At 39.0% G+C, this 26,887-nt stretch overlaps 1 protein-coding gene across 11 annotated transcripts in view; it reads left to right on the top strand.

The window, feature by feature from the left end:
• The window catches only part of GRIP1 (glutamate receptor interacting protein 1), a 351,911-nt gene that overhangs the window by 298,863 nt on the left and 26,161 nt on the right, over positions 1–26,887 (top strand). For 6 of the 11 annotated variants that reach the window (XM_081331019.1, XM_081331022.1, XM_081331028.1 and 3 more), the window contains 9 exons: positions 558–705; positions 1,854–2,023; positions 5,582–5,737; positions 6,392–6,544; positions 8,077–8,263; positions 17,987–18,132; positions 19,528–19,608; positions 24,913–24,982; positions 25,213–25,358. In XM_081331019.1, the coding sequence (XP_081187145.1) occupies positions 558–705; positions 1,854–2,023; positions 5,582–5,737; positions 6,392–6,544; positions 8,077–8,263; positions 17,987–18,132; positions 19,528–19,608; positions 24,913–24,982; positions 25,213–25,358 (1,257 nt within the window). Of the gene's footprint in view, positions 1–557; positions 706–1,853; positions 2,024–5,581; positions 5,738–5,944; positions 6,002–6,391; positions 6,545–8,076; positions 8,264–17,986; positions 18,133–19,527; positions 19,609–24,912; positions 24,983–25,212; positions 25,359–26,887 lie in introns of all 11 variants that reach the window. The other 5 variants (XM_081331027.1, XM_081331026.1, XM_081331025.1 and 2 more) reach the window with 3 other exon arrangements.

Raw genomic sequence — 26,887 nt, 5'->3', positions numbered from 1 at the left:
AGCTATATATAATATGTAGTTTTGATCTTTAATTCAAGTGTTATACATTGTTTGAAGTAGTTCATAGATGTAAAATATTAAACAGATGACTTTCTGAGTTTCAGAGGTATTGATTCAATGTAGTTACCATGTATGCATATCTATTTTGGGGGGGCTAATGCTAATTTAATTAGCATACTTGGCACTAATAATATGATAACAATTGGCACTGGTTAAAACAGGCAATATTGCAGCCATATATTGATTGTTACATTGCAGATTTAGAACTGCAAGCCCACCTGCTAAATAAGATGTGGTAGAATTATGTCAAGACAGCTTTATTCAAGGCAATTGTCATTGTATTTTCAATTACAAACCCTAGAAGAGCCAATGTTACAAATCTTGTTTCTGATATAAAAGCCATTTTTAAAATAGCAAGCCAAAGTGTTTTATTAATTGTTATTTGGTTAGAAGGATATACACCTGTTGTTTTAAAATCCATTTTGGAAATTACTTATTGGAGGCTTTCAAAATGAATTAACTATGCCATTATGAAGGACTGCCATTTGCTTTTACAGATTCAGTAACAACAGCTTCTGGACCACTGCTTGTCGAAGTTACCAAAACCGCTGGGTCTGCTCTGGGCGTTGCACTATCTACCTCAATGTGTTGCAGCAAGCAAGTCATTGTTATAGATAAAATAAAATCTGCAAGTATAGCAGATAGGTGAGTTGTAGTGCACCCTGTTATGTGATTCATTTGCATACAAAACATATGGAAACATAACCTGGCACTCAGAAGAGCAATTCACATACTCAAAGAATATGGATGGCAGAAACATCAGAAAGAACTAAATTGTAGATAGGTCATGTTTGTAAACTCAAAACCTCAGATCCAAAGTTGCTTTCCCTCAGGAAAGTCATTCCTTCCCAAATATCTGCTAAAACTTTAATGCTACATTTCCTTCAAAAAACTTCTTCCAACTACTTAGTTGAGTTCGATTTGTGCTCCTTTCAATCTGCGCAATTCTTTGGTGAATTAGAAAATACTCTTTGAAAATATGTGTGTGTGTGTGTGTGTGTGTGTATGTGTATGTATATGTGTGTGTGTGTATACAGTATGTATATATATATATATATATATATATATATATATATATATATATATATATATATATATATATATATAAGGGACGCGGTGGCTCAGTGGGTTAGGACGCTGAGCTTGTCGATCAGAAGGTCGGCAGTTTGGTGGGTCGAATCCTGAGTGCCGTGTAACAGAGTGAGCGCCTGTTACTCGTCCCAGCTTCTGCCAACCTAGCAGTTCGAAAGCACGTAAAAAATGCAAGTAGAAAAATAGGGACCACTACGGTGGGAAGGTAACAGCGTTCCGTGCGCCTTTGGCGTCTAGTCATGCCGGCCACATGACCACGGAGACGTCCTCGGACAAGCGCTGGCTCTTCGGCTTTGAAACGGAGATGAGCACCGGCCCCTAGAGTCGGAAACGACTAGCACGCATGTGTGGGGGAACCTTTACCTTTACCTTTTATATATATATATATATATATATATATATATATATATATATATATATATATATATATATATATATATATATATATATATGAGAGACTCTTGAGAGTTCTGGGAATTATAGACAAAGACAAAGTGACAGAAATGGTAATCAAAATTATTTTTTTCTGAGCACATTGAAGAAAAGCCCAAATAAAAATCAGCATGGATTCCATAAAAGTAATCCTGCCATACCAGTCTTGTAATCAAATAAAGAAAAATTCTGAAAGAAATAACTGTAAATGATGTACTTCAAAATCATACTATGGACTATTTTGAAATGTTTTCTCTTTTTTTCCATAGATGTGGTGCATTACATATAGGTGATCATATTTTGTCTATTGATGGTACTAGCATGGAATACTGTACTTTGGCTGAAGCAACACAATTTTTGGCTAATACTTCTGACAGTGTCAAACTAGAGATCCTTCCCCATCATCAGACACGTCTTGCACTTAAAGGACCAGAACATGGTAGGATGATTATATTTCCATTAAGTTTATTGAATTGTTTTCACTTAGCAAGAAAAACTGTGTTCATTGGGACTTGCTTGGAATAAATATGCTTAAAATGAATAGAATTTAATACTGAGGTGAAATCAGTCGGGAGTGGGGCTTTACTTATGTGACAGAGGTACTGAAGACTTGCATATGCACATAATTTCATTTTTATAGGTATCTATAATCAACAGGTATTTCACTCCATGCTGCCCTATCTTATTTATCTTTGTTATGTGCAACAGTGTAGCTCTGTGCATACAGAATATTCCTCTGAGTAGAAATTTGGAATCATTTTCAGCCAATATAAGACTGTTAATATTTAGAACTTGGTTAATAGATATTTGGTTGATACAAAGCAGCTAAAATTAAATTTGCTCAAACAAAATTTCATGTTACTGTGTTAGTAGCAAGCATATTGCTTAGCTATCCAAGGTGGATTAAGAGAATTAATGATATTTTCTTGACCAAACCAGTAATAACTACACATTAATACCTTAATTAATAAATCAAAAGATTTAAGGAGGAGTGGAATGCAAGTTAGGGCAGTAATTATAACTAATTACTCATAATAAACAGGCATTAACAGGCAAGAAGAAATGAAATATCACATGAGAGGAATACTTGTTGCTCTTGTATTTCTCACAAGAAACATCTTGATATTTACAATAAGACTGGAAAATAAAGTAATAACTTTGGTTTTAAGAAAAAGTCAATTTCATAGTGAAATTTTTTAAAAAACATTATATTTGAGAAGATACAAGATGATAGAAAAGAGTTTTGAGGAAACTTCTTCAGTCCCAGCATCCTTTGTGCACAACTTTCAGATTTTGGTATAATTTCTACATAGCTATTTGTGGTGCTTTCCTTGAAATATCAGTGTTCATAATCATAAAATGAACATTCACAAGTAGAAAAGGTTCTTTGCTGCAAAATGTACATTAGAACAGGGGAAGCATATTCTGTATTGTATGGACTAGGCATAATCCAGTTACTTCAATGTGAAATGCATGAATAGAGATGGTGTCTCTTTTCATTCAGAAAGTGCTCAATCATTGCCCTTCCTGGATGATTAAATCTGCCAAGTTTTCACTGGTCAAGAGAGTTGATCAGTCCCTCTCTAACTGTGTATCAGTTGCCATCTGCTTAAGAAGGCAATTATAAGATTCTTACTGCAAAAATCCTGTGATGTGGAAGATCTTTGTAATTAAAAGTCAAATTCAAGCATTCTTCTCCTTGGGTAGAGTCATTGAGAAAGTAGTAATCTTAGAGCCCCATAGGATTTAAATAAAACTAATTATCTGCACCCATTTCAGTCAGCATTTCATCTGAAATGCACTGAGAGTGATACAGTTGAGTTGGTGGATGTCTGTTTCAGAAGCTAGAAATGCATAGGTACCGTGTAGGTGGTATCTGGCTCAATAGTAGTAACTGTGAGAGGGATCTCGGAGTTCTAGTGGACAATCATTTAAATATGAGCCAGCAGTGTGCTGCAGCTGCCAAAAAAGCCAACATGGTTCTAGGATCAAGATCACATAAAGTGTTAATATCACTTTATAATGCCTTGGTATGGCCACACGTGGAACACTGCATCCAGTTTTGGTAACCACAATGTAAAAAATATGTTGAGTCTCAAGAAAGAGTACAGAGAAGAGTAACAAAGATGACTAGAGGACTGGAGGCTAAAACATATAAAGAATGGTTGCTGGAATTGTGTATGTCTAATTTAATGAAAAGAAGGATTAGGAATGACATGATAGCAGTGTTCCAATATCTCAGGGGTTGCCACAGAGAAGGAGTCAAGCTATTCTCCAAAGCACCTGAAGGCAGGACAAGAAGCAATGGATGGAAACTAATCAAGGAGAGAAGCAACTTGGAACTAAGAAGAAATTTCATGATAGTTAGAACAATTAATCAGTGGAACAGCTTGCCTCCAGAAGTTGTGCTCCAACACTGGAAGTTTTTAAGAAGAGATTGGACAACTATTTGTCTGAAATGGTATAGGGTTTCCTGCCCAAGTTGGAGGTTGGACTAGAAGATCTCCAAGGTCCCTTCCAACACCTATTCTATTCTATTCTATTCTATTCTATTCTATTCTATTCTATTCTATTCTATTCTATTCTATTCTATTCCTGTATTAAAAGATAATGAAAGCCAGTTACCTACTAAGAACAAGTGAAGATGCTGGGATTTAAAGCCCTAACAATTTAGGCCTGACTCTCTGAGAGAGAAACCTCCTCCAGTACTGTATGAACAGACCTGGTCATAGTCAGCAGGAGAAACCTTTTTGAAGATGGCCCCATTGTCAGAGGTTCACCTATTTGATATGTGGAAGAGGATCTTCTCCTGTGAGACTCCCAGCCAGTATAATGTTCTCCCCAGGAAGGAACATTTGATTCTACTCTCCAAAATTAGGAACAAGGCGAACACATTTTTTTCAAGCTTATAATTGTTAATCAATATCAATGTTTCTGATTTTCATTTTCATTTTATGTATATTTTATTTTGTTGTCTTCTATTTTAAGTATCTGTACAAAAGAAACCATATAAATTTAATAATAAATAAAGTTTTGTAATTCTTTCCAAATTACATGTTCTGTTCAGTGTTAAAAATGTTTCTTAGATTTGTTAATTGTAGCAACATTATACCTATATAACCCAGGGGAAAAATATACAAATATCATTGATAAATTCAATAGGAAACTTCCTCTCAGTCCTTAGTGAATAATAGAAAATTCTCATATATTTTGAAGAATGTATATTTAATAAATTTAAGATTAATTTACCCTCCCTTTTAATTTTGATGGAGGGAGGGGAGGGGAGAATCCTTAAGGTAACCCTGATTCAGAAGTGACCATTACAATTTTCATTTGTGATGAAAAGTAGTCTGAAGAAATTCAGAGCAATAAATTATGAGTTTAAATTTCTGTTTTGTCTTTATTAATAATTCTCCTACACTGAAATTTTCTTTTGATGTTTAAGAAATGGAATTCATTGCCCTGAATAATATAGTACCAGTGATAGATGCTGGTAAAATTAAAATGTCAAAGCAATAAATTGGAGTGACTGACATGTAAACCACTCTAAATTACTATGAAAAATATATAGCCTCTTGTCTGGTTTTTGCTTTTTTAATATATACACATTCATTTGGGGCTGTGTGCATATTTTATAACTTTAAATACTAATTGTATCTTATTCATGCTGATAATATTGGATTAAATGACTTAAAGGATTTAATAACAGTAGCTAAAGACAGAGGCAGATTAAAAATTGATTGAAGGCTGTTCAGAATTTTTTAAGTATCAAACTCACTAGTGCTGGCATTGTGAAAGGTTGTGGCATACATTTCTAGCATTTGCTTATCACCAGGAAAAGGAAGGCGGTAGGAACAGGATATTTTTCCAATTATTTTCCTTTCCCTTTTTAATTTATTTATAAATTAATTACTTTTCCCCATTTACTCATAATTTTCTTATTTCTTTTCTTTTCATTTTTTAATATGTATTTTCTCTCATTCCTTCATGTGGGCAGTGAAAGTTCAAAGGAGCAACAAGCAGATTCTATGGGATCCTTATGCCAAGAGCCACAGCAGTGCCCTCAGTTACCACCATTATAACACCAAACACCCTGATCATTTCAGGATGCCAGCTTTGAAATGCCAGAAAACACCACCTCAAAAAAGTCTTTGTAATGTTCCATACTTTTTCCTTCAGACGTCTGTTGTTTTTGTGTTATTGTTGTTTTCCTAATGACCTTCCTTTTCTCATATTCTTCTCCTATTTCTGGCTTAAAAACCTTTGGGTTTCATAGGATCTCAGTGTTTGTCACAAGCACGTTCAGGTTATTTCTGACATAGTATCTTATTTCCTGCTTTAATTCTACATTTTCATAAAGAAGAAAAGTTTTTGAAAACTATGGAGGGTCCAGTTTTCCTAAATGCATTGTTGTACAGTTAAGTACTTTTTCAAGAAACGCTTTTAAATGCAAAATCTATGTCAGAAATTATCTTTTTCAAATGCTAGATTTAAAAAATGTGGTTTGTAATCACATTGGTATGTATTATTTCACATAACTGTGTGTTTAGAAGTGGTTGAAGTAATTGTGAGGATTACAATTGCCTATTTATTTAAGAAAAACAAAATTATGCTTTTGTTCTAGCTCAGAGATTTTTTAATAATAGACTTCAACCTAAAAATTGTGACTTGATGCCTAGATTTCATTAAGTTTCTGATTTGGTTAGTGGAGATTTATAAACTTTAGGCAGTGTCCAGATGATAACAGACAGTTACAAATACCAAATCTAGAATGCTTTGCACCAGATGTGCCCTTTTCTTCCAACAGCCTTGGTATCTTCATCATTTTCTCCTGCCTCCATGAGTGCATACAGCTTGAGTTCACTGAACATGGGAACTTTACCTCGCAGCCTTTACTCTACTAGTCCTAGAGGAACATTGATGAGAAGAAGAATGAAAAAGAAGGACTTCAAAAGCTCATGTAGGTGATCACAAAGGTTATCTGTTTTACAATATAGTTATGAGTCACATCCAGTGGTGGGATTCAGCCGGTTCGCACCACTTCAGCAGAACTGGTAGCTAATTTTTTGTTGCCCAGGCCCAGAATGGACTTCTGGAAGCGGCATCCACACAGAGAACCGGTTGTTCCCATATTTGAATCCCACCACTGGTCACATCTATATCTATACTGTATGGTACATTATAAATACAATTTATTTGTAGTTGTAAATGAATGAAATATTTTATGTCTACATTATTGTTCAACTGTTTCCAATTCTTTATGTACTAATGGACAGCAAAGTCTTTTTTGAGGTCTTCTAAACTCATGTTTATGAGTTTGGAAATCTGCAAGCAGCCTCAGGAAGCAGTCTTGTAACAATCCAACAATTAAAGAAGCAATTTTGGAGCAATCAATCTTCATGAAAGAATACCTTCTGGTACTTTTTTATTGCTGCTTTTTTTTTGTTTATGAGCTTCTCTCCTTAACTAAACATATAAAAATGGTAGTCATTTTTATCTGCTAAGTAGAAGTTTGACAATTTTTCTTGTAGAACCTTGTAACTTTATATAATTATTTACAAATCTATTCTTGTGATTGTAGTTGTATCCAAAATGGACAATTATAGTAGACTTTCCATCAAGCTCCATCAAGATCACTAATGCATTTGCTAAATATTTTAGAACAGAGCTGCACAACCTCTGGTCCGTGGATCAGTCCTGGTCCATGGCCCATTAGGAACTGGGCCATGCTATTGAGCAAAGTTTCATCTACACATGCATGGGATTTAGATAGCACTCAAAACCACATACACCCCCCCCACCAGTATATGTGTGCCCAAAAGGTTGGGAACCACAGTTTTAAAAGGTTGAAGTCCTTCCTGAACAAATTTTGAGCAGAATGATCATGGTAGAGAAGTACAAGAAAGTCTCCCTGCATGAGAAAAAAAATTCAACTTTTGTGTCATTGCATGTAACCCAATGTTATTATTTTCACAAATATCTACTTTCTTTCTGTACTATAGTCAGGTTTTCTGTAATAATTATTTACAAATAGGACAGTTAAAATACAAATTTTAATAAGTCTAGCTTTTTAAAGAGAATCTGGGATATATTTGACTGAAGGATGTATACAGTTTGCATTACCCTTTGTATTAAAAGTCTGGTAATAAAACGTGTCAATCACGTGTCTGGGACTTTCTAGAAGCCAAATATTTAAGGAGCAGAGACTTGAATTGAGTAAAGACAGCCAATCCTCTGATTTTGTGACTGAAATAACTGACCTACAAGGTTTTAGTTCATCTCTTTCACCTATACACTAATTCTAATATTCATTGCTCTTCCTAAGTTTAGCTAAGTAATACGGTATGTTGATCCGGAATTTTAACTATTCTAACTGAAAATACTGACACTGACATTTTATTACAGTTGCTATATAGATAGTATTTGCATCAGAACATGAATTCATTTGCTATCATTCTGAATATCATTATTTCTGTTTGATATATTTTGCAGTATCACTAGCTTCTAGCACTGTTGGCTTGGCAGGGCAAGTTGTCCACACGGAAACTACCGAAGTAGTGTTGACAGCTGATCCGATTATAGGATTTGGAATACAGCTCCAGGGCAGTGTGTTTGCTACAGAGACATTATCATCTCCACCTTTGATTTCCTATATAGAAGCTGACAGTCCAGCAGAAAAGTGAGTTTCTTTGAAACAATTGGTAAGGTTATTAGCCCTCTTTATTGCTTCGAACACTTTGGAACCCTTGCAGTAACTATTTTTGGGATTCAAATAATTTCTCAGGATTGTTCACAAAAAGTGTGAAACATACTGTCTTTCCTATTTTGATTTCAAAAGGTTTTTTTTAAAAAAAAATGATCAGGCATGAGAAAAATCACAATTACTCTTTTTGTTATCTAGATGATCATCTTTGACACACAATTGAATTTAAGAAAATTAGATAAGTTTTTCCTAATGGAATGTGTAAAGCTTAATTTAAAAATTTGCTATTTTAGATTAGCAGGAAAGTATAAGGAGCTGTGGTGGCACAGTGGTTAGAATGCAGTATTGCAGGGTAACTTTGCTCACTGCCAGGAGTTTGATTCTGACTGGCTAAAGGTTGACTCAGCCTTCCATCCTTCCGAGGTTGGTAAAATGAGGGTCCAGATTGTTGGAGGCAATATGCTGATGTTGTAAACCACTCAGAGAGTGCTGTAAAGTGCTGTGCAGCAGAATATAAGTCTAAATGCTATTGCTATTACTATTTCAGTTTCCCGCTTCAGTTATAACTGATATCTGATACTTTTATGCTAGTATAAGCCACCCAGAGTCACTTTGAAATGAAATGGGTGGCAAATAAATTTAAATAATAAGTTGAGCAACTATGGAGGAAGAAACCAATGGTTATACCAATAGTAATAGAAGCCCTTGGAGCAATACCCAAAGGGCTGCCTAGATACATGGAAATTTTGAACTTATTAGACCTGAATATCATGACTTTGCAAAAAAAGAAACCCACCCTACTCTGAACTGGCTATATATTCAGATGCTATCTTAATAGCTCTTAGATCCTTAGTTAGGACTTGAACTGTTATGTTTTTACCAGTCTCAGTGTCAGAATCCATTTATATCACATTTCATAAATGTATAGGTAGAACAATGTGCTTATTCTGGGGATTCTGCCATCTCTCCGAGGGGGGGGGAGAGGATAGTTACTTAAGGCGATCTTCAAACAACAGGGAAAAGGTGAACTGGGGGGAGGGAGGGGGAGACACAGATCTGGATAGCACCTTCATTTACAACTGAAAAAGGAAGAAGCAATAACAATAAAAACAAGGAGAGTTTCCCTTTCCCACGGAAGGGCCTGACACCTAAGCAAATGATGAGAGCCTGACCAAATGGATGAGGGGAAGGGCTGAAATGGGAATGCTTTATATGGGATTGAAATGTAACTTTGTTAGATTCCGTCTTGTATTGCCACAATTGATTCCATCCTAGTAAACATTTTCCTTTTGGACTAAACTTGCATCCAAGAGTTCTTATTTCCTAAGATGTGGATTGAGGTGGGTCCTGACACTCAGCCTGTGAATTGAATTGAAGATTAAACCTTAAATCAATAATAATAATAATAATTGTAACCCCCCCCCAGTGAGGCACTGCCTTGAAATGGTTGTGGGGCTTGTGTGCTCTGACAAAGATGAGAGCTATGCCAGAAGTTCAACCATACTGGACAGGTCTCATCAGACGAGTCAGACAAAGAATGTTTCTCCCATTAAAAATATGGTGAGACATAAATTTCAGAAAGCCATACTGGCTCAGATATCACCTGGTATAATAAGGTCCATGCTAGATGTTGGAGTATGGTGAAAAATGGACTACAGCAGGGATCCCCAACCCCTGATCTGTGGACCAGTATCAGGCCATGGCATGCCAGCAACCAGTCCGCACAAACAAGGAAAACCCCATCAACAGGATGCAGGCAGCACCCAAAACCATGCCCCCTCTAGTATGCAGAAAAACTTCTCTCCCTGTAACTGGTCCCTGGTGCCCAGAAGGTTGGGGACCTCTGGGCCACCAAGTCCAACAAGAAGAGGATATTTGAAACAAATGACCAGTTCTGGAAAGAACAATATCCAGAATTAGAAATAAGCGAACAAAGGCTAGCAGATCAATGTTGAATTGTAATTCAAAATAAAGTATTCACAGAAGCAGAATTGGAAGAACTGCAAAGGTTAAGCCAGGACAAAGAAATCAAAGTCTTGCCAGAAGTAACTCAGAATGAGGAGGCAAATTGGGGGGAGTTGGCAGTAGAGAAATCCAGCAGAGATATACAACTCAGGAAGAACAAAGCCCTGTTACTAAAGAAGTAAAAGAATTTAAACAAAGAATAACTGAGCATCTAGAACAGCACAAAAACATCAGAATAAGGCTGCCTGCATTGAATCTTGTTCTAAAGAAACAGCTAGCACAAATGTTAAAAGATGCAAACACTGCAATATCAAGTAAAAGCACCAACTAGTGTACAGCACAGCTGCAGTTATAACTGAATACCTGGGATGTGAAATCAACAGAGAAAAAAAAACCAAACTGCACCACAAAAATGGAAGATTAGACTGGGAAATAAGATCAACAAGTTGAGATCAGATGGAAGCAAGCTAGAACAGATGAAAGAAAAAAAGCTGAAGAACAAGAAGGCCAAAGAATATCTAACCAAGAAATACCACTTAGAAACAAGGAAGATCAAGGAAGCACTGGAAATAATAAAGGAGCAAATAACAGCTGTAGTCAAGAAGATCAGCAGAACCCCCAATTTCAATCCAATCAGAAACGTTTCTACCAGTCTATTAATGGAGAAACTGCAGTGAATCAGTCAGTACCTGACAAGAAAGAAACAGTGCAGTGCTGGGCACAGATAAGGGATAACCCAAAGAAGTACAGCAAGGATGCAGCTTGGTTAAAACAGGTGGATAAGAATAAAAAAGAAGTTGAAAGTTAAAAGAAATAATAACAGCAGAAATGGTAGAGAAAATAGCAAAAAAGATCAAGAATTGGTCAGCACCAGGTGAAGATGAACTGCATGGTTTTTGATTAAAACATCTAACTGTTATATACCCACTCATTGCCAAGCAGTTCAACAATATATTACAAGGAGGAGAAATTGAAAAGTGGCTAACAACTGGGAAAACCTACCTAATAATGAAAAATCCAGCAAAAGGGGCAACACCAGGCAACTACAGGCCAATTACCTGCTTACCAACAACTTTCAAATTGCTAACTGGTGTGGTAGCTGATCCACTCCAACAGCATCTAGTTGAAAACAATCTCTTTCCACCTAAGCAGAGGAACAAAAGATGAAAATCAGTTGACAAAATGTTTTTGAAAAACTGCAAGAGAAGGAAGACCAACTTGACTGTAGCACGGATTGACTACAAAAAGGCATTCAGATCCCTGCTACATGAATGGCTAATCAAGCTTACAAGCTTACTGCTAAGCTTGTAAGCTGCCCTGAGTCTTCAGAGAAGGGCGGGATATAAATGGAATTAAAATAAAATAAATAAATAAATAAATAAATAAATAAATAAATACCGTATATACTTGAGTATAAGCCGACTCGAGTATAAGCCGAGACCCCCAATTTCACCCCCAAAAACTGGGAAAAGTTGTTGACTCGAGTATAAGCCGATCCGCCGTTCTGCATGCCTCGGAGGCTGGATCCGCGCTCTGCAAGCCTCTGGGATCCTGGGAGGCCTAATGCAAGCACCAGCCCGCCTGCCTCAGGTCTCCCCCACCCCCAGATACTGGGCTTCAGCACAGCTGGCTGTCTTGCCAAAGAGAAACATCTGGGAAGGAAAACCCTGTCTTACCTCTTTCCCAATTCTGCCTCTGCCCTTCCTCCTACCAAGGTGTTCTGGGACTAGTTCCCTAGCCTTTTGGAGCTTTTGGTGTTCGCCCATCAGCTGTCTACGGGGAGGCAACAAAGCTGCCTCTCTAGGCTTTGAGAAAAGGCCCCTTGCACAAAAGGCAGCTTCAGGACGAGCTTCCAAAAACCCTTTCCTTCCTTAACGCCCTCCCCACCTTCCCCCAGAAAGCCAAAGAGAAACATCTGGGAAGGAAAACCCTGTCTTACCTCTTTCCCAATTCTGCCTCTGCCCTTCCTCCTACCAAGGTGTTCTGGGACTAGTTCCCTAGCCTTTTGGAGCTTTTGGTGTTCGCCCATCAGCTGTCTATGGGGAGGCAACAAAGCTGCCTCTCTAGGCTTTGAGAAAAGGCCCCTTGCACAAAAGGCAGCTTCAGGACGAGCTTCCAAAAACCCTTTCCTTCCTTAACGCCCTCCCCACCTTCCCCCAGAAAGCCATATTTCTTTTTTTTTATTGAAATTTTTTATTGAAGTTACAATATTATCCCCTCCCCAACCCACCCCAGAACCCCTCCCCCTCCCCCATATTTCTTCAATAACAAAAACATAAAAAGCTGGTTGGGATGTACTCGCTGATTTCCCCCCCCCCTTTTTTTAGATGCTAAAACTAAACTCTCCCTCTGCCTTCCAACCAATATCCCTTTTTAAAATCTTACCTTGGCTCCAGATGGAAGAGTAGAGGAACTAAGCTAGTAAGGAGAGAATTTTTTTCTGCAACTTTTTACTCCTGAAGTAGTAGTAGTAGTAATAGTAGTAGTAGGAATAATAATAATAAATCCCTAAAAGTTGTGCCAGAAAATGGAGGACGCTGGGTCTTTGCAAGTTTTAGCTGTCTGTCAGACTGCCTGAAAAGGGCGGCCTTCAGGCAGCCAGGCGGACAGCTAAAGCTTGCAAAGACCCAGCGTCCTCCATTTTCTGGCATAACCTTCGGAGATTACTTTAAAAAAAAAAAAAAAAACCTTCAGAGGAAAAACAGCTGCAGAAACATTTTGTCTCCTTGCTGGCTTGGTTCATGTACTCTTCAGCCAGGAGGGAGTCCAAGGCCTAGAGAAGGAGAGCTTTGCAGCATCCCTATGGACAGCTGATGGGCAGACAGCTGAAAGAAGCAGGCAGGCAGGGCGCGGAGGAACGGAGACCTGCAGGTCTCGGACGGCGGTGGCTTGGGAGAGGTGCGCGCGATCCCGGAAGCACCAAAGCCTCGGCCGCGCACAAGTCCTCGGTAAGTTTTTTTTGTTGACTGGAGTATAAGCCGAAGTGGAATTTTTCAGCCCAAAAAGTGGGCTGAAAAATTCGGCTTATACTCAAGTATATACGGTAAATAAATAACAGGAGTCAGTAGAAACATCAGAAGCTTTGTGCAAAGATCGATGACACAATGGAAGACACACTTGCAGGTCAGTGGTGAGAGACTGGGAGAGGTTAATATCAAGAGAGAAATATTCCAAGGAGATTCTCTATCACCACCACTATTTGTTATTGCACTGTTTCCTCTATCAACAATACTGAATAGCTCAGACCATAGCCATCAAACATCAAAATATTTGCCAGACTATGCCACCTCCTTTACATGGACAATCTCCCATCTGAAAGAGAATCACTGCTCAACACTTTCTGTATATATAGACAATGTCGGGCCCGGCACGCCCGACATTCAGAGAGGCCGCAGAGCGACCCACCGGCCCCCGATACCAGCCGCCGGTGCCCGCGGTCTCCCGAAGAGCTGGGGAAGTGCGCAGCCGCCGTAACAGCTCAGCAGCCGCCCGCCCGACACCTGGGGGAGCTGCGGAATAACTTACCGGCCCCCGGGAACAGCCGACAAGCCGACAAGCTGGAGCAGAGCGCAGCCACCGAGACGGCTCAACAACCACCCGCCCATCAGCTGGAGAGGCCGCGGAGTGACCCGCCGGCCCTCGGAAGCAGCCGACGGCACCTACATTCCCCCGACGGGCCGGGGAGGAGTGCGGCCACCGGAACGGCTCAGCGGCCACCCGCCCGGCACCTGGAGAGGCCACAGGGCGTCTTACCGGGCCCCGGGAACAGCCGCCGGCGCCCACGTCCCACCAGCAAGCCGTGGAAGAGCGCGGCCACTGACGCGGCCCAGCAGCCTCCGGGGCCGTCCGGAAGGCCGGGGAATGGCCGTACGGTGGTGCAGCCGGCGGTTGCCCAGTGCCCGAGCAGCAGGCCGAGGACGGGCGCCAGGGTGGACCTGGGGGCGGCAGGGCCTACCGGCGGAACGGGGAGGGGCTCAGGACACGCACTGGCACTGCATTCCCCTGGGAACCCGTTCCTGGCCTCCTCGCCTGCCAGGGGACTGCGTGACAGGCACCAGCGGCGGATGGTCAGAGCGGCGCAACTCACGGCGGTCTGGGGGCCTGAGGGGGGAAGCGAGGTTGTGCGGAGCTCTGGGGAAAAGGAGGGCGGTTTGGGCTGGGGGGTGGCTTACCGGCTGCAATGGTGGTGGGACGGGGACAGGGGGGCGGGTGCCAAAGGGCGGGAGTCAAGGGGGGCGGTAGCTAAGTAGGGTGAGGGCGTAGTTAGGCAATTAAGGGTGTGGTGGTGGGTGTCGGCTTTGCCGGCTATTTAGCAGCGTTGATTGTGCTGTGGAATCAACGCTGACTTCGTCTGTCTTCGAGTGACTGTTTGTGAAGGAAATAAACGTGGCTCAGGAGAACCAGCTCTCGTTCCGGACTTATTCTTTCTGGTGATTCGTCGGACGGGGCTGAAAGACAAGATATTGCAATGAAGTTTGAATTAGACAAGTATGCCACACTTGCTATCAAACAAGGAAAAATAGTGAAAACTGAAGGAATCAAGATGCCCCATGCAAATAACATTAACAGTCTGAATGAAGATGATTACTACTGTAGCGAGGCTGGCTGAAAGGCTTTGCAGGAGCGTTGCTGTAGAGAGAGAAGTGGGATGCTTTGACAGCTATGGCCAGATTGGGCATGGCAGGCATGGATCGGGCGGAAAGGGAAAGGGGGGTAGAGGTGGTTGTTGTTGCCAGGGCAGAGACCAGGTGAAACCAGAGAGGAGTTTGCGGTTCTTTTATGTGATTCTGTTCTTGGAAATAAAGGGAAGGAGAGAGAGAGTGAGAAAGCAGAGTTTTATTGCTTTCCTTCACAGGGGGATATCCCGAGTGAAGGGAGGAGTGAGAGTGAGAAGAGAGAAAGCTTGCTGGGGTTTTTTTAGACTTAGGTTTTAACTAGAAAAGAAGGGGGGGAATTCAGCTTAGAGAGACCTAGGACTACAAGTGGCAACAAAAGAAGAGGAGAAGCTGGTTGCTACTGCTTCGGAGACCAGCGACCATTCGAATTGTGATCATTATCACCTGTGTAAGCTGTAGACCTTGTGGGGTGTTGCTCTTGCGGGGCGAGCTGTTGCTGTGGAGCACTGACTTTCTTCTCCCATGTTTTCCATTGCTGCCGGGAGCTGGAGGGCTTCCTCCTCCCTCTTCTTCCAAGCGGTTGCTACAAGCTATTGACTATTATTGCCACAATTGCCAGGGGGTTGATAAACATTGCCATTCACTGACTGCCGTGGTTGGGAGTTGGTCTGCTTGTTCCTGTGAACCTCTTTGACAACGAGAACCTGCCACCCCTTCACTCCACGTGAGCTCCCGCTGAAAAAAAAGGACATTCGATTGGCGCCCCGAGAGCGTGGCTGCTCAGTGCAGCTAAAGGGGGGGCTAGGAGGGCCTGAGCTTCGGCGGCATGTGAGGGGGTAATGCTACACTACAAATACTGGGTATCCTTCAAACTGATAGCATCAAGCATAATGAAATCAAGAAAAAGATTAGAGGTGAATACATCAAGAGAGTGAAGAAGATATTAAGGTCCAAACTCAATGGAGGAAATACCATCAAGACAATCAACACTAGGGCAGTTCCAGTCATTAGATACACAGCTGGAATAGTGGGCTGGACTCAAGCAGAACTAAAAGTAATGGATAGAAAGATCAGAAAAATAATAACTATGAATCACGCTGTTCATCCTTGCAGTGATAGTGACAGACTCTACCTGCCAAGGCAAATAGGTAGGCATGAAATGTTGCAAGTACATCAGTTGGTTGAAGAAGAAGAAATGGCTTTGAAAGAATATCTGAAGGACAATGAAGAAGATGCACAGGAAGGCATACTAACTACTAGAAAGACCAAATTGGCTTACAAGAAAGACCAAATGAAAAACAGAATGGAAGCATGGGAAGACAAAGCGCTACATGGTCAGTACATTAAAAAAAGGGAAAGCAGATAATAAGACCTGGCAATGGCTAAGAGCAGGAAAGTTGAAGAAAGAGAACAAGGGACTAATTCTGGTTGCGCAAGACCAAGCTTTAAGGACAAATGCATAAAAGCCAGAATTGGGAAGACAGCAACAGACAGTAAGTGCCACCTATGCAAAGAAGCTGAAGAAACAGTGCACCACCTGGTAAGCTGCTACAGGAAGGTCACATAGCGACATGACAAAGTAGCAAAATGATGCATTGGAAGATCTGCAAGAAATATCATTTGCCAACAAGCAAAAACTGATGGGACCATAAAATAGAGAAAGTCATAGAAAATGAAGAAGTTAAATTGCTCTGGGACTTTAGAATTCAAACAGACAGGGACCTGCCACATAACACCCCGGACTTAACAATTGTCAATAAGAAAGACAAAAAAGTCTGGATAGTGGACATGGCAGTACCTGGAGACAGCAGAATAAAAGAGAAAAATACAAAAACCTACAAATAGAAATAGAATGACTGTGGCAAAGGCAAGCAAGGGTAGTACCAATAGTAATAGGTGCCTTTGGTGCAATCCCAAAACAACTGGAGCACCATGTGCTCCATTGGCATTGGCATTGACAAATTCGCCATCAGTCAATTGCAAAAGGCGGCCTTACTAGGAACAGATTCCATCCTGTGACGATATCTGTAATACCATCAAACATCCACATCTGCCTATCCCAGATGCTTGGTAAGGACTAGATAGGTGGACAAAAATGCCAAACCCAGTCTGAAAATCTGGCTGACTGTGCAATGAACAATAATTTATTTATTTATTTTATTATATTTATATACCACCCTTTCCCGAAGGACTCAGGGCGGTTTACAGGGTGATTAAAACAAAAAATACAAAAGTTAAAAACAGATTAAAAAAATTATATCCGTCCCTGAACAAATAAAACCCCAGTTAAAATTAAAATTAAAATTAAAATTCTCAGCCTGGGCCAGAGAGCTCGAAGAGCCAGGTCTTCAGGTCCAGGCGGAATGAATGGAGGTCGGGGGCAGTCCTAAGCTCCACTGGCAGCTGGTTCCAAAGGGCAGGCGCACCCACTGAGAAGACCCTATCCCTGGGTGTTGTCCGCCGGCAATCTCTTACAGGCGGTACCCTGAGAAGACCCTCCCTGTGGGAGCACACTGGACGAAGGGAGCTTGATGCCGGCAGCAGGTGTTCCCTCAGATAACCCGGACCCAAGCCATTTAGGGCAATAATAATAATAATAATAATAATAATAATAATAATAATATCAAGTCTTTAAATATCAGAGCTTGGAATTTTTAGTTTTGGGAGATGTTTTGAGTCATTAAAGCAATAATACTGTTTTTCTCTAAGAAAACAGTTGTGCATACACATTCATGCAAAGTCAGGAATAGTTTTCAAAGTATCTACACAACCCTTGCAAACATACATCTGTTTTAATAATTCCAAGTGAAGAACATTTTTCACCCTCCTGAACGTTGCCCCCCCCTTTTTAACTTAAATTGAAAAACACAAAAAACCCTCATTATCACCACTGCTTTTTAAACTATGTTAATATTTTATGCTAAAACCACGCTGATCTTAAACACAGGATAATATAGTTCCCTTGGAACAAAATTAGATAAAATTGCAAATTTTGGGACATGATAATTAAGCAATCTTTTAATGCAGAACATTTAATTTTGTTATCTTTCATAAGAGTTGAATTAAGTTTATTGTTTTTCCATATATTGGAATCTTATTTGCTTTATTTTGTATTTAGGTGTGGCATCCTACAAATAGGAGACAGAATACTGGCTATAAATGGGATCCTAACTGAAGATAGCACATTTGATGAAGCTAATCAGCTCCTCAGAGATTCTTCTATTACTAGCAAGGTCACTTTGGAAATTGAATTTGATGTTGCAGGTATGAATAGTCGAGTATTCCATATACTAAAATGGTGAGAATTTAATCCATTTGAATTTGTTATAACACATGCATACCCAATCCTAATATATGCCAATATTTTATTAATATTCATCCTGGATCTTACAAAGTACAGGCTGAAATTATTTTGCTGTTTATTCAAAATACAACATAAAGGCAGTCCTCAACTTACAACCATAATTGGCCCCAACATTTATGTTGCTAAATGAGACATTTGTTAAGTGAGTTTTGCCTCATTTTGTGACTTTTCTTGCCACAGTTGTTAAATGGATCACTGCAGTTGTTAATTTAGTAACATGGTTGTTAAGTGAATCTGGCTCCCCCATTGACTTTGCTTGTCAGAGGTTTGCAAAAGGTGATCACATGACCCCAGGATACCTCAACTGTCATAAATATGAGTCAGTTGCCATACATCTGGATTTTGATCACATGACCATGGGGATGCTGCAACAGTCATAAGTGTGAAAAACAGTCATAAGTCACTTTTTTCAGTGCCATTGTAACTTTGAACAGTTACTAAATGAATTGTTGAAAGTCGAGGACTATTGGTACACCATAGGCAGGGAAGGAATTACCTGGAATAACTAGAAACAATGTATTAAAAAGAGTTGAAATGATTAGTGCAGGTTCACATCCCACCAGGCTCAAGGTTGACTCAGCCTTCCATCCTTCCGAGGTAGGTAAAATGAGGACCCAGATTGTTGGGGGCAATTAAGCTGACTTTGTAATAATGTCGCTTGGGGGGTGTGTGAAAGCCCTAATAAGCAGGCATATACATAGAATGAAGGCTACTGCTAAGTTTGTAAAGCCGCCCTGAGTCTTCAGAGAAGGGCGGGATATAAATGGAATTAAAATAAATAAATAAAATAAAATAAAATTAACAATCCATGTATAGAGAAATGAGGATAAAATAAATTGGCTGGAATTTTCTATGCATTATTAATTACAGTCATGACTAAGAGCGCCTTTGCACAACTATGTGCTGTATACCAATTGTGTCCTTTTATTTAAAACAGTAACAATTTATTTTTAGATAAATATTTCAGTATGTTGAAAGGGTTTTTCTGATAATTATGGTGTACAATTAGTTAAATCAATGTTGATCTTTAAAACATTTCATTTTTATGTAACATCAATATTATTATATGTTAAAGTTTCCTCTTCTACTTTTCAGTCCTTTACCTTAAGAATCAGTGCTACGTAATTATTTTAAATCACTAACCTAAAATATAATTCAAATTTGATTTACTTACTTTTTTGACTCAGAGTTGTGAACTGCTTGAATATGTATGTTATATATGAATTATGAAAATGCAATGAATGGAGTTCTTCTACTTGGCATAAATTAATAAATGAAACAACTTTTAATTACAGAATCTGTCATACCAAGTAGTGGCACTTTTCATGTAAAACTACCAAAGAGGCATAATGTAGAACTTGGCATCACTATAAGCTGTAAGTGAAGTAGATTTTTTTCATTATCTTTTCTTTCTAATATTGGTTTTCAGTAGAGAATTATAATATGGTGCTACACAATTTATCTTGTTTTCTCAAACTAGAGTTATTATTGTTATTAAAGCTGGAATCTACTAAATCACTTAGGTAAGATAACTGAAATTTTGTCAAGCTTCTGCAATAATTACATCTTTCTTTTTGTAAATATAGTCAATGTTATTTCTGGCAAGGATGAAATATGAAAGAAATTACAAGCTGCTGGAGAAAAGTTGAGGCACAAAATATTAATACACAGAAACAGAAGTTTTCACTAGTTGTCTTATTTATTTTATTTACACACAGAGAGACATACACAATATTCTATATAGGGGTGTGTGTGTCTGTGTGTGTGTGTGTGAACACACCTTTCCAGACATGTGGAATAGGATAGTTTTTGAAGTTCAGTAACTTCAGTTGTTTACTATATAGACTTTTTCAGGCATCCTCTTGTGTGTCCCATCACCCAGAGAGTTGAGGTTGGTGGGAGCCTGTGTCAGCACCCATTCTGTAACAGCATCTCTGATACTAAGTTCTCGCCCTCATGAGGCAACATTCCCAATGGACTTTCTGCAGATTCATAATGTTTCATAGAAAACTCTTTTAATATGTTATTGTAAAATTATTGTTATTGTTTTGTTATACACCAACCTTGCCAGCATTGGCAAATAAGTAGTTATAATATTTTGATACCCCCCCCTTGCAATGCTGTATCCTCTTACAATTTGGTAACAGTTTTAAGAACAGGAAACATAAGGCAGAAATAATCACATGCGTATATGTATGTGCCAGGCTACAAAAACAAAGAAAGACATACGAACAGTTTCCTTTATTGTTCCTCACCTATAGACAGAAATCTTGCCAAACTAAAGCATTTGCTTAATTAAAGATATATCTTGAGAATTCCCAGAGAGGAGTGCCTTAACTCTTTTCCTCCCAAGTAAATTATCTAAACTTAACTGACTCTTATTCCTGTGAAATGCACTCCTCCTTCCTGGGAATCCAGACTACATTCCACCTACATGTTTGTGTACACACACATTGTAACCAGTGTATTTATTCATAAATAATCTAGAATCAAGGTAAACAATGATAGAAGTCTCCAGGTGATACCCAAATTATTCCTGGTGATATAATTGGTCAAGATAAGTCCTGCTGTATTTAGCAAAGTAGGTGAATGGCATATTATTTTGTATGTGATGCTAAAAAAGCTTAGGATATATCTGGTGTAAATGAGTTCTCAACAATATATTCTGGATACAACACAATAATTCTGGTGCAACTTGTGGGTTCATGGATTTATTTTTTAGCAAACTATTATTATTATTATTATTATTATTATTATTATTATTATTATTATTATTATTATTATTATTATTATTATTATTATTATTATTATTATTATTATTATTTGGATTTATATACCGCCCCTCTCCCGAAGGACTCGGGGCGGTGTACAGGGCAATTAAAACACTATATACAACACATAATATACAAAAATTAAAATAAAGTAAACCAAGTAGCCTTAAACAATAAAACACGTTCTAAAATTAAAATTTGAAATTTAAAATCTAAAACCCCAGTCCCTCAGTCCAGGCCGGCAACTTCAAATAGCCAAGTCTTCAGGTCGCGGAGAAAAGAGCGAAGGTCAGGAGCCATCCGGAGCTCAACAGGGAGCTGATTCCAGAGGGCAGGTGCACCCACAGAGAATGCTCTCCCCCTGGGGGCTGCCAGTCAACATTCCCTTACCGACGGCACCCTGAGGAGGCCCTCTCTGTGGGAGCGCACAGGACGATGGGAAGTTAACGCTGGCAAAAGGTACTCCCGTAAATAATCCGGGCCCATGCCGTTTAGGGATTTATAGGTCATCACCAGCACCTTGAATCTCACCTAGAAGCCAATGCAGCTCGCGGAGCAGAGGTGTTACATGGGAGTATCGGGAGACCCCCATCACAACTCGTGCGGCCGCATTCTGCACCAGCTGGAGCCTCTGAGTGGTATTCAAGTGCAGCCCCATGTAGAGAGCATTGCAGTAGTCTATCCGAGAGGTCACGAGCGCATGAGTGACTGTGGGTAGGGCATCTCGGTCCAAATGGTGCACCAGGTGAATCTGGGCAAAAGTCCCCCTGGTCACACCTCCTATATGGTCTTCTAAACTGAGCTGTGAGTCAAGGAGGACACCCAAGTTGCGAGCCCTATCTACGGGGGGTAACACCTCACCCCCTATAGATAAAGATGGAATAGAGTGGACAACCCGAGATGCCGGTATGCACAGCCACTCGGTCTTGTTGGGATTTAGTCGAAGCCTGTTCCTCCCCATCCAGACCATCACCGCCTCCAGGCAACAGGACATCATGGCGAGGGCATCACCGGGTTGATCTGGGGTGGAAATAAAAAGCTGGGTATCATCAGCATACTGATGATACCCCACCCCAAAACCACAAATGAACTCACCCAGCAGCTTCATATAGATGTTGAACAGAAGGGGCAAGAGGACCGACCCCTGAGGGACTCCACAAACGAGAGGCCTCGAGGTCGACCTCTGCCCCCCTGCCAACACCAACTGCGAATGACCCAGGAGGTAGGAGGAGAACCACTGTAAAACAGTGCCACCCACTCCCAACCCCCTGAGGTGCCGTAGTAGGATACCATGGTCGATGGTATCAAAAGCTGCTGAGAGGTCTAATAGGACTAGGACAGAGGAGAAACCCCTGTCCTGAGCCCACAGAGATAATTCACCAGTGCGACCAATGCCGTCTCCGTGCTGTACCCAGGCCTAAAGCCCGATTGGTAGGGGTCCAGATAATCCGTTTCCTCCAGGAACAGAGGAAGCTGATGTGCCACCACACTCTCAACAACCTTCGCTAAAAAGCAAAGGTTGGAGACCGGACGATAGTTGTTCAAAATGGCCGGGTCCAGGGCAGGCTTCTTGAGGAGGGGCCTCACCACCACCTCCTTCAAGGTGGCAGGGAAGCTACCCTCTCTCAGAGAAGCAGTTATTACCACCTGGAGCCAGCCTCGTGTCCCCTCCCAAGCTGCATAAACCAGCCAGGAGGGGCACGGGTCCAATAAACACGTGAATTAGAATTGAGATATTATACTTTTATCAAGTGAATGCTGGTATTAAAAGTAATATTTCCATTTTATTTTAGAGAACAATCTGTTAAGCATTGTAATCTGGTATTTGACTCAGTTTTCATTTACTTAGTCTTAATAAACTATATGTTTGAAACATGCATTTAAGAGATGTAAGGATTATCAATATATTAATATAATTGGTCTGCTTTAAACCAATTATAGAGATATGCAATATACCGGTAGATTTTTGACAAATCAAATTCTGTAACATGAATCAAACTATTTTAAAAAACCTACTGAAATATATATGTTAATGGATGTTACAATAATTTGCTGCAAAGAATTCTGTATTACATTCATAAAAAGAAAGCTCACATTCTCTGGTCTTGATTTAAATCATAAAATTATATTTATATCTAACCAATATAAAATATTGGTTGTTCACAGGCATGAAATCTTTGTCAGTTCTGTATTTTCAAGGTCTCATCCTTATTCAATTCACATTTGAAAAGTTTGTATTTTATATAAACTTTACTTTTTACTTCTATAAAAAGTTTAGCTTTTATATTTAGAAATGTATAATGCCTCTGGCATGCAACTTGAAAAACTTATATTTCTAAAAATAATAGTAAGGGGGAATAGAATCCATTATAATTTCTAAAATTTATTATTCAGTTTATATATTGCCTTTCTATTTACTGCAATGTTTATTGCAACATCAAGGTAGTGCACAACAATTCAAAAATACCAGAAATGCAAGAGAAAAATGCAGTCAAAAAAGTCAAAATTAAAGCCATCAACTAAAATAAATACATAGCAGATAGCCAATTTGGTCTAGTGCTTAAGGCACCACACTACAATCCAGGAAATTGTGAATTCTAGTCCTGCCAGCTAGATGATCTCTCTCAGACCATGATGTCAATCAAGCTCAGGCAACAAGTCAATCAATCAATTCCTGTTGCAGCCAATGGATCAACACTTCATTGAACCAAAAAGTGGACCTTTCACTTGTGGGAAAATATTAGGAAGGAAAAAAATAACATAAATAGCATAGATTGTCAAAAGACATGTCCTCTTACCACGTTCCTAATTAATGGGAACTTCTTAGAAAATATACTTCATATTCCAGAGGTCACATAGGAACCATTAGCCACTTTTACTGTCCTCAACTTTATGGACTAATCTTTGTTTAAGAATGTGAAGGATCTGAGCCAAGCATATAAATGAATATATCTGTTTTGAATGAAATGATGTTTTTATCAGTGCTGAAGTGTGTGGTAGTAGAAAACCTTTAGAATTTCAAGAAATAAATTAAAGGAAACCTTCCCTGATATATAGTCACAGAATAGATCAGATGCTTTATGCAAAGATAACATGTGTAATATATAGAAAGAAAATTGCAGTAGTATAATACACCAAATATGCATATTCCCTCTCCATTTAATTATGAGATGTTTCTGCTAGCATATAAAATATATGTGTAAATATTTTCCATAAAATATTAATGATAGATTAAAAAGCATATGTGGTAAAAAAAAGATGAAAAAAGGATCAAATGTGAATGAGACAAAGATGAGTGACCAGCACAAGTAGAGCACGGGTGTCAAACTCGCTGCATCATGTGACATGATTTTTTTTTTGCATTGCCGGAGCTGGGGTAGACGCGGCCTCTGTATGATGCAACCGGCCTGTGGGCCGGCAGTGTGACACCCTGCCATAGAGAGAATGAATGAGGATTTATGAAAGAGAGAATGAATAAAACAAAGATATGAACAAAATGTGAATGGGTTGAAAAGAAGGGGAAGATCAAAATATTCTTCTTAGTTGAATGAAGTTGTTAACGTCTTCAAAAACAAAGAAGTTTAATAATCAAATGGTAACATGTGAAATGATGTATAGTCATAATGAACATGACAGTTGTTTATGAGAATAAAAGAAAAGCAAAGGTATAGTGATAGATGTTGATGGAAACTATTTCTAGCCATGTTGATGGAAACTACAGTATTTCTAGCCATGTTTCTTTTCCTGTTTCTTATTTCATGACTTCAATTTGTTTGGCTTATTATATCTAATTTTTTTTACATCATATAAAATTGCTCACCCCAAAGAGAAAGAACATGTGGATATGCATGTATGCAAATTATGGGAGGATTATTTCAACTGCAACTATTTGTGTATTCTGTATTTCAGCTCCATCTAGTCGAAAACCAGGAGATCCTCTTGTTATTTCAGATATTAAGAAGGGAAGTGTTGCCCATAGGTAAGTGCTTGCAAGGTGACAAAGATTATGTCGCAAGCTCGCATTTCTCAAATTCCCTGGATTTTTAAGTGATCCGCGATTGTAAAAGCAAGTGCTTTCCTTGGGATAAAATGCTTTTATGTGCTACTTCATATATGTAAAGCAAAAATCACTTTTATTTGTGAATTTAAAAACTATCATTATTTGCATGAATGTCCATTAATCACATAATGTATTCTACTTATGAATAGAACTGGGACGTTGGAACTAGGTGATAAATTGCTTGCCATAGACAATATTCGACTGGACAACTGTTCCATGGAAGATGCTGTTCAAATCCTGCAGCATTGTGAGGAACTTGTAAAGCTAAAAATTCGCAAGGATGAAGATAACTCTGGTATTCACAGTGAGCTATGAAATATTTTATGTATATATAAAGATGCCTTTGGGATGCAATATAAGTAAAATATTCAATGGAGAAAGCATTCAGTCATTTTTCAGTATAGGATGGCTTTGGTGTTCCTGTCTTGTCAGAGATTGGAATAATAAAACCTTCTCATTAATTTCTTAGAAATGAGGAAAGTCACTTTGCTTGGATCTTGTATATTTATCCCAATGCCAGTTCAGTATCCCTAGAGAAATGTTATGCCCAAAAATGTTGTCTCAAGAATTTCAGAAGTTTTTTAAAAAGCTATTTTAGAAGACCCCACATTTATTCAGATCCTCTCCCTCATATAAAAGATAAAGGTTCCCCCGCACATGTGTGCTAGTCGTTTCTGACTCTAGGGGCCGGTGCTCATCTCCGTTTCAAAGCCGAAGATCCACCGTTTGTCCGAGGATGTCTCCGTGGTCATGTGGCCAGCATGACTAGATGCCAAAGGCGCACGGAACGCTGTTACCTTCCCACCGTAGTGGTCCCTATTTTTCTACTTGCATTTTTATGTGCTTTCGAACTGCTAGGTTGGCAGAAGCTGGGACGAATAACAGGTGCTCATAAACACACACTCACATAACTACTTAACTCCCTTCTCAAAATGTTAAAAATTGTGCTATCTACACATTTGAATATATTGGAATAAATAGATGGACAAAAGATTGTAAAATATGGAATAATTGAATCCACAATAATCTAATATGTATGTTGTATACAAAGAAGTATAGTTTTAAATAAATTGAAATACTTTTTCAGAAATAATTAAATCCAGAGTAGCAAGATTATGCAAGATCATATTATTTTTCACTGCTCTGAAAAAAGATTGATGAGATATTTTCAACAAGAATTTTCTTCATAATGTAAACTTTTTAAAACAATCAAATAATATATGTGTATATATGTATATATATGACTGATCCCAATAACTATTTGTGACCCGATGTTGTACTTACAGACACCCACACCCACACACATACCATGGTCATGTGCTTGCATTTTGAGCTCTTGGCAACTGGTTCACCTTTATTGCAAGGTCATGCAATTCTCAATGTTTTTTGCCAGTTTCTGGCATTTACTTCTGATTCCCAGGAAAAAAACACTCCTTGGTTAAAATGAATTCATTTAATAAACATGGTGTTCACTTAACACTATGGCATTCATTTAACAACTGTGCTGCTCCCTTAATGACTGCTTCAAAAATATCATAAAGTCAAGTCCAGTCATTTGATGACCTACTTAACAATCACAAAGACTTACAATCATAATTCCAGGCTCACAGTCATAAGTCAAGGACTTCTTTTGCAAACACCCACACACTAGATGCATATGTACATGAAGGCATTCAACACAGTGAAATAACAGTGTGGAATAGAAAAAATAATAAAAATATAAATCAATATCTGAGTTAAATTAATCTTAATTGCGATCTTTCTACCCTAGATAAAAAGAATTCTAAACCATTTTCAAATCATATATGAACCAGAAGCGCTGAT

The sequence above is a fragment of the Vipera berus genome (assembly GCF_964194415.1).
Source record: "Vipera berus genome assembly, chromosome: 6".
Classification (NCBI taxonomy): Eukaryota; Metazoa; Chordata; class Lepidosauria; order Squamata; family Viperidae; genus Vipera; species Vipera berus.
The sequence above is the reverse complement of the archived record's forward strand: the minus strand, read 5'-3'. Positions and strand labels throughout refer to the sequence as shown.